The sequence below is a fragment of the Rattus norvegicus genome, chromosome 9 (genome assembly GCF_021556685.1).
Source record: "Rattus norvegicus strain SHRSP/BbbUtx chromosome 9, alternate assembly SHRSP_T2T, whole genome shotgun sequence".
Lineage (NCBI taxonomy): Eukaryota > Metazoa > Chordata > Mammalia > Rodentia > Muridae > Rattus > Rattus norvegicus.
Window position 1 is genome coordinate 120,596,794 of NC_141542.1, and position 8,657 is coordinate 120,605,450.

Below are 8,657 nucleotides of genomic sequence, written 5' to 3' on the forward strand. Positions count from 1 at the left end.
CCCTCTAACTCAGAACAGAGACAATCCTAAGTAATAAAGCACCTCCAACAATGAGACCAGAGTACTAAATGACAATTAGTTTTTTATATGTAAAGATTGTAATAATAATTACTTTGGGAGGCATTAGGCTAGAGAGTTCTGTATTCCTATGTAAGCCAAAACCCAGCTCAATGTCAATGGTGGTATTTTAGGCTACTGCATAACCCTTAACTAACGCCTAGCTGAAGACTTATGCTTAACCTCGTAATTAACCTAATTAATTAACCACTAATTAACCTCTACCTAGAGACTTTCCAGTAAAGATTCACTGAGTCACAGCTTTAAAAAGCTAAATTGTTTCAAACAGCTACTTGTACGGCTATCTTGGTTACTTTACTGTCGCTGTGATAAAATACTCTAAAAGGAGCAGCAGTTTATCTGGTGGGTGAAGTCAAGGCTTCAGAATCTTGGAGCAGCTTATCACACTGTGTTCACAGTCAGTAAAAGGAATGGTCTCCAGCTTGATTTCTCCCGTGTATTCAATCTAGGATTCCGGCCCAGGGAATGGCTCCACCCACAACGGGCAGGCCTTCTCCCCTTGATTTACTCAACTGTATGTTAGGGACATGCAGCAAAGAAACTGCCCTGATTACCACTCTGCGAGGGAGGAAAGTTGGTATTGTGGGTGAGACAGAGAGCATCCAGAGGCATTTGGAAGAGTTCAGAGAAGAGACAAGGTAAAACAGGCTGGATGTGGCTAGGCCTACCTGTAAGAGAAGCAAAATGTGGGAGAGAACAGTGGAGACAGGAAGAGATAGCAGGAGAGAGAGTGGGAGAGAGAGAAAGGAAGAAGGAGAGAGAGAGAGAGAGAGAGAGAGAGAGAGAGAGAGAGAGAGAGAGAGGAAATAGGGAACACACGGGCAGCAAGAGAGAGAATAAATAGTAAGAATAGCAAGAGATAGCAGGGACGGGGGAGGGGAGACTTTGAATTATACAGAGAGGATATTATATAGGAAGGAGGGAAGCTGGGGGTGGGGGTGGGGAGTAAGAAGGACCAGAATACTAATGCAGATGCTTTGGGATGTAGTAACTGAGGGGGCCTGAAGGCCAGCATGGTCTTTGATTTGCAGTCATGTCCCTTCTGCCAGAAGGGAAATGACTCCTTTTGAGGGAAGGGAGTTTATTGTTCAAGGTCCTGAGGGATGCTGGATTTTATCTAGCTTCCAGAAATCCTTCTATAGTTCAGCTCGAGCTCATTTCTAGATATCTGGACTGCCCGAGAGCACAGATTCCAGCCTTTTGTGGACTACAAGGTACACTGCTGTCACTTCATCAAAGCTGGGCCATCGTGGTCCTCAAGGCTAGAATGTCAGTGAAAGGCCAGGAGGGGAATGTCGGCGATCTGAGAAATTCTGTCAGAAACACCTAGTTCACCGACCAAAGCTTACCAGACAGGAAACAATCACAGCGGCTGGATTGCTTAGGATCAGCTTTCAGTAAATCCAAGACTCACTATTCTTGTAGGATCACAAGAGCTAGCAAGGTACAGGCCATTTTGGAGCAGTTTGCCCCAAAGTGCCCCAGGTGATTCCTGGATGGTGTCTGTTGGCTGAGCAGGGATCAGCAGGCAGACAGACTGGGACAGAAGGTGTTTGTATGATCACTGTCCACAATCTGAAATCCTCATGTAGAAAAGGCAGTGAGCATGTCTGCAGACAGCACCTTTGGGTCAAAGCAGAACAAAGACAAAGTTATCAGCGTGAACGAAGCACGAACACTCATCATCGTCATCGGTGATAAGACAGGGGTTTCCTAGTAGGAAACTGAGAACAAGGGAAGAAGAGCTTGAGAACCCAAAGACAGTTCTGGGGTAAAAGCCTTTCCTCTGTCCAGCGGTCTAGATGGGTGCAGATTGGACACTGGTGTTTTTAGCACAATGAGAAGCACTCTTGAATATTTAGAAAGCAACCAAAGAAAATGTAAAATTTGGAAGCTGTGATTATCTTATCAGTGCTTTGCCAAGGTTAGATTAATAACTTATTAGAACTACACTGATAAACCTTGAACTTTGAGCTCTTAACATTGTACATATCATCTTATTTAAAAAAGATTTATTTATTTATTTATTTTATTTTATGTATGTGAGTACACTGTAGCTGTCTTCAGACACACCAGAAGAGGGCATCAGGTCCCATTACAGATGGTTGTGAGCCACCATGTGGTTGCTGGGAATTGAACTCAGGACCTCTGGAAGAGCAGTCAGTGCCCTTAACCACTGAGCCATCTCTCCAGCCCACGTATCATCTTTAAACCTTATTTGTTTTGCATACCTTAAATCACTTCTTCAGGTCCTCATAACTTATATAGACTTTAAACTCTTTTTATCTGTAAAGATCTAATTGTTTACCAGTAGACACATGAGTGGTTACTGAGAGCAGTCATTGAAAAACAGTTTTTTTATATAGAATGTCCATAAACAGCTGAAAGGGGTGCTCTAGCTGCTGGACATTTTAGGTTTTTTTTTTTTAGTTTCGTTTTGTTTTGTTTTGTTTTGTTTTGTTTTGTTTCGGAGCTGAGGACCGAACCCAGGGCCTTGCGCTTGCTAGGCAAGTGCTCTACCATTGAGCTAAATCCCCAACCCGAAAAACAGTTTTTTATTTTAATGATTTATTTATGTATTTTATGTATATAGGTACTTTACATATACATGTGCATTCCAAAAGACAGCAACAGACAGTTGTAAGCTGCCATGTGGGTGCTGGGAATCGAACTCAGGACCTTCGGAACAGTAGTGCCTGCTCTTGGCCACTGAGCCATCTCTTCAGCCCCTAACACTTTTTTTTTTTCTTTTAAATAAGGAATAGTAAAAAGTAAAGTTTTAGTCAATAACAACAGCACAGGAGTTTGTCTTTCGTCGGAACCTGTTTTGTGAGTTTTCTTTCTTATGAAGCCTGACAGCAAGGTAAACCTATTTAACTCACCCCAGTTTATCTTTAACAAACTTTGCGAATAAAAAAAAAAAAAAAAAAAGAGGTCTTATGCTATAGCCGATCACTGATTGGACCGGGGCATAGCAGCACACACAGGCACTTGGAGGCTAAACAGGAAGATTGCTAGTGTGAACCCTGTCTGGCCACGCTGAGTTCAAAGCTCGTGGAGGCTACACAGAGGCTCATGTAAAAAGCAAAACAAGCAAAACGACCAACCCCCACCAGCAAAGTCGGGGAGAGAAGAAAGCCGGTGACAGTTGGGTGGTGCTTGGCTCCCACACTCAGGTGATTGATACACGGCCAGTACCACACCACAGAGACTGCTCCCAGCCACCGAGATGCTTCATCTGAATGTTTCTACCAACCCTTCTGACAACGTTTCTTTAGGGTTGCTGCTTCTTTGATAAAGGACCACGACCAAAGCAACTTGGGGAGGAAAGGGTTTATTCTCAGCTTACAACTGTCAGGTAACAGTTGGCCACTGAGGAAAATCTAGACAGAAACTCGAGGTGGGCAGCCACCTGAATGCAGAAGATAAAACAGAGGCTACAGGGGAACCCTGCTTACTGCCTCACTGCCCGTGGCCAGCAAGCTCGGTCTGCCTTCTTTTCATTTATTTATTTATTTTAAATGAATTTTTATTTATATGAGTACCCTGTAGCTTGTCTTCAGACACACCAGAAGAGGGCATTGGGTCTCATTACAGATGACTGTGAGCCACCATGTGGAATTGAACTCAGGGCCTCTGGAAGAGCAGTCGGTGCTCTTAACCACTGAGCCGTCTCTCCAGCACTCGGCCTGCCTTCTTTTTTTTTTCTTTTCTTTTCTTTTTTTTTGGAGCTGGGGATCGAACCCAGGGACTTGTGCTTGCTAGGCAAGCGCTTTACCGCTGAGCTAAATCCCCAACCCCTCAGCCTGCCTTCTTATAGTAACCAGGACCACCCCCTGGGCGGGTGGCGCTGCCCACAGTGTGCTGGATACATAATCATCAGTTTAAAAGAAAATGTTTCACAGACTTGCCATGGGCCAGTTGGGGGAGGTGTTTTCTCAATTAAGGTTACCTCTTTCTAAATGACTCCCGCTTATGTCAAGTTGACGTTACAAAGTAGCCAATAAATAACTGTTCCTCCCACGCCTTGGGCTTATTAACTGTCATCTTCCTGCCTCAGCTTCCTAAGCAGATCACAGACCCGTACTGGCAAGACAGGCTTTGTGATATCTCTTGCAATAGGCAACAAACGTATATAAATGGTGCTCCAAGTTCTTGGGTCAAAGAAACGGATTAAATGAGTCAAGGGAGGGGATTGGAGAGCTCTGACTTTCCTGTAGCTGTCCTTTAGGGAATCCACCTGGTGGGGCTGGCGTCTGATCTGGGATTGTGAGTTCTGATAGCACCCTTAGGTCCACTCTGTCAGAAACAGAAGACACCCAGCTGAGTCCCCACTGCAGAATCAATCGCTCTCTTGCAGGGATGTGTAGAAAACTACCACGCAGCAGGGGTTTGCAGCCTTGTGGTGTTTGTAGTGTAAGGGCAGAGGGCAAACAGTCCCACTCTTTGTCTCTGGTTTCTCTCTCCTGAGTCTGCTGGGGAAAACATACCTGTGTCTTCATAGTGTACTTTCCTTTTGTGTTCCTTATAGAAAGAGAACTTTCAAGGGGAAGGTTGAAAAGAAGAAATGTACAATTTATGACTGATTATTTTATGTGGAGTTTTTTTTTTTTTTTTTTTTTGGTTCTTTTTTTCGGAGCTGGGGACCGAAACCAGGGCCTTGCGCTTTCTAGGTAAGCGCTCTACCACTGAGCTAAATCCCCAGCCCCTTATGTGGAGTTTTTTTTTTTTTTTTTTTTTTTTTTTTTGGTTCTTTTTTTTTCGGAGCTGGGGACCGAAACCAGGGCCTTGCGCTTCCTAGGCAAGCGCTCTACCACTGAGCTAAATCCCCAACCCCTGGAGTTTTTAATATATCATCAGTTTGTTTGTTTTTCCTGTTTCAAAAAGCTTTATTTTTACTTGGTCCAAGGCTTGGGAGAGGCTCTAGGGCGGTTACAGAGCTGCCTAGTGATTTTAGAGGTTCATTCGGGTAGAGGTCCTGAGGCGGCTGGTGCAGAGCAGAGGAGGAAGCCCTTGGAAGGCTCAGAGGCCTCCTAGTCATGCTTGAGAGTGAGGCGCTCAAAGAAATGCTCACCCAGAGATGCTGGGGCACACCTATTGTAGCCCTGCCAGCCTACGGAGGTTGGCCCAGGCAGTTGCCCATCTTCGTGATGAGCTTTGCCTCTTTATCCAGGAAGTGGCTTTCCAGGAAGTCACAGAGATGAGGGTGGGGCAGAACCCAGGGCATGCAGATCCAAGAGGGCCTGGTTCAGGTTCTTCTCCAGGGCCAAGGCAGCCTCCCTAGCCTCCTGGGTTTTACCCCGTCCATCTTGAGATGACTTCTGCACATCCTAGAAGAGCACGGCCCCCACAATTATTCTGCAACTTGGGGAGACCCTCGGTGCCCTCGCCTTCTCCTCAGCCAATTTGGGGAAGAAGTGGCCTATGCCCTCCAAAGCCACATCATCCCCATCAGAAAAGAAGCCCAGGGAGAGGGAGGTGTAGGAGGCCCGCGGGTGCAAGCTGACCAGGCAGTTCACCGCGGCTTCCACTTCGGTGGAATAATCCTGACGAATCTGAGAGGTCATGGCTGATCCGGAGTATGGGGCTAACCTCGAGGACGGTACTGGCTGGTCCTAGGAGCCGAAGGCAGCAGGAAGATGGTCCCAGAGGTGGTGACTGGAGAGACTCGTAAGGTGACTGGAAGCTAATAAAGTGGGAGTCCCCGGGTCTGTTCCATCCAAACACTGTTGAAACAAGACACAGACCCACAGGACCTCCAAGGTGCTGCTCTCCAGTTTGGTTTTCAAGACAAGGTTTCTCTGTGTAGTCCTGGCTGTCCTGGAACTCACTCTATAGACCAGGCTAGCCTCAAACTCAGAAACACCTGCCTCTGTCTCCCGAGTGTGGGGGATTAAAGGCTAAAGTGTGCTTTTAACAAATTAAAAGGCTCACTAATTTTAATTCTCACTTGGGAACATTCCAGACATATTCAAAAGTAGGCAGAACAGGATCCAAAAGCTCCTGGAGCCTTCGAGAACGAAGACCCAACACCAGATCATTTACTAAGTGAATAAAGTGGTTTTAAGCAGTATATTTTAAATAGTACATTCAGAAAGCACAGATTTAAAAGGCAGGGGGAGAATCATCTCTCTTCTTAGAGGTAATCCTGACCAGCTCCTTCAACAATGTCACAAAAATTAAAAATTTCTTCCAAGAAATCTTTATCTGACTAGATAGACAGACCTACTTGGTAATCGTCAGGTGTGGTGGGAACCATCCTCCTGGGTGACCCACAAGCACCGGTAAGCCTGTTGGTGGTGTTGGTGAACTGGTTCCAGAATCGAGAGGTGGGTGTTACTCCAGACCAGTTTTTAGCACTCTATCTTGAACATGCATGAATGGTACGAAGAGTAAAGACCTTATCCCTTAGCATAATGAGTGAGTCAAGGGACAGGCGAGCTGTGTGCGGCCCAGACCAGCTCAGGGCTTTCCAAAACGGCCCAGACTGGCTCAGAGCCTTCCGCCTGGGCCCAGATCAGCTCAGAGTGTTCCTCGACTGTCACTCAGCCCCCTGACTGTCTCCACCCCACTCCCCAGCACTGTGTCCACAGTGGAGCATGTGTGCCCCGTCAGATACATTGTCATCACCATAATTGAGGCCACATGTTGCTTGTGTTTCCATTTGCCCTTAGAGAAGGAATCCTTGTGCCGTTTGATGGGACAGCCAATAGTACAGTTTCCACGCCAGAGCCGGCCAGAGAAAATTCTTCCCAAGATTTAAGATATTTTCAAATAGAAGCCGTCCAGCAAGACGTTGCCAAGGTCTAGCAGGGGATTCTGCCCCTCGTGTACTCAGCCCGCCTTTGGGGAACACGCGGCTCCTTTCCAGCCAGCTCACACATCCGTCCTGTTCAAGGAAAACATTCGTAACCTTTGATTTGCATAAGGCTCAGACACCGAGTGAACATCAAGTCCCTGCAGCAATTAAAGAGCAAAACTGGGACCTTCAGTAATGGCCTCATCAGGAACCCAGAGGCCTCTTCACAGCCGGCCTGGACAGGTGCAGCCCTGGGAGAGGTCATTATTGAATGAGTGGCACTGACATGATGGCCATTTCCTCTTGTTCTTTTTCTCTTTGTGTTTCTGTGGGACTCCAAACGCTGTGCTTCGGAGCCACACCTCAGCTACATAGCACAGTTTGTGCTGAACTTGGTACCAGTTTTGACGTAGTCATTTAGAGGGCAATTCAGGCACAGGGAGTCCCTGTGTGTAAGGGGACTAGAAGCATTTCCAGAGCATGGGGCAGGACTCCGGAGAGGGAGCCATAGAGGTGAATGGAAGAGAGGGTTTTATGGGCTCTGCATTTGATCCTCTGAGAAGAAGAAAATGGGAAGTGCTGTGTGTGTGTGTGTGTGTGTGTGTGTGTGTGTGTGTGTGTGTGTGTCTGTCTGTCTATCTATCTATCTATCTATCTATCTATCTATGTAGCACTCCTAGTTTTTCTATTGATAGAATATAAACAATAAGTTGGATAGGAAAGGTTTTATTTAGCTTATACATCAAGGTCATTTTGAGGGAACTCAAGGCAAAAACTCAGAGGCAGGAACCACAAAGGAACACTGCTTCCTGGGTCACTTGCAGGCTTGTTGGGTTCAACTAGCTTTATTGTATAGCCCAGACTCATCCGTCCAGACATGGCTGTCCACAGTGGGCTGAACTCTCCTGCATCAACTAATAATCAAGAAAATCCCCCGCCGAGTGCTTATGGGCCAATCTGATGGAGGCTATGCCTCAATGCTCACAGGCCAATCTGATGGAGGGTATGCCTTAATGAAGGGTTTCTTCTCAGATGAACTAGACTGTGTCAACTTGACAGTTAATGCTACATAGGCCTGATGCCCAGGCTGGCCCTAAACTGCTGGGCTCAGTCTTCCTGGAATTGGGAGATGACTCAGTAGGTAAAGAGCTTAAATGGGAACCTAAGTTCCAATCCCTAGTACCCACATAAAAGCCAGGCAAGGCCACACATACCTGTAATTCCAGGTCTGGAGAGGAGACAGGATGATCCCAGGAATCATTGGCTAGTGTAGTCTCGTCGATCAGTGAAGGACTGACTCAGAAGATAAAGTAGGAAAGTAATAGAGGACGACTTATGAGGTGCATGAATGTAAGGGTCAACTCACACTAACATCACACACACACTAACATCACACATACACTAATATCACACACACATACACACTAACATCACACACACTAACATCACACATACACTAATATCACACACACATACACACTAACATCACACACACACTAACATCACACACACACTAACATTACACATACACTAATATCACACACTAACATCACACACACTAACATCACACATACACTAATATCACACACACATACACACTAACATCACACACACACTAACATCACACACACACTAACATTACACATACACTAATATCACACACTAACATCACACACACTAACATCACACATACACTAATATCACACACACATACACACTAACATCACACACACACTAACATCACACACACACTAACATCACACACACACACATACACACA

At 45.9% G+C, this 8,657-nt stretch overlaps 1 protein-coding gene across 1 annotated transcript; it reads right to left on the bottom strand.

Annotated features, from left to right (window-relative positions):
• Positions 1-5,270: 5,270 nt before the first annotated feature.
• LOC148003881 (ferritin light chain 1-like) lies at positions 5,271-5,645 on the bottom strand. The gene is made up of 2 exons (XM_087567943.1): positions 5,469-5,645; positions 5,271-5,408 (listed from the first exon to the last, which is right to left on the bottom strand). Exons 1-2 carry the CDS (start codon positions 5,643-5,645, stop codon positions 5,271-5,273), a joined length of 315 nt encoding a protein of 104 aa, XP_087424069.1.
• Positions 5,646-8,657: the final 3,012 nt, after the last annotated feature.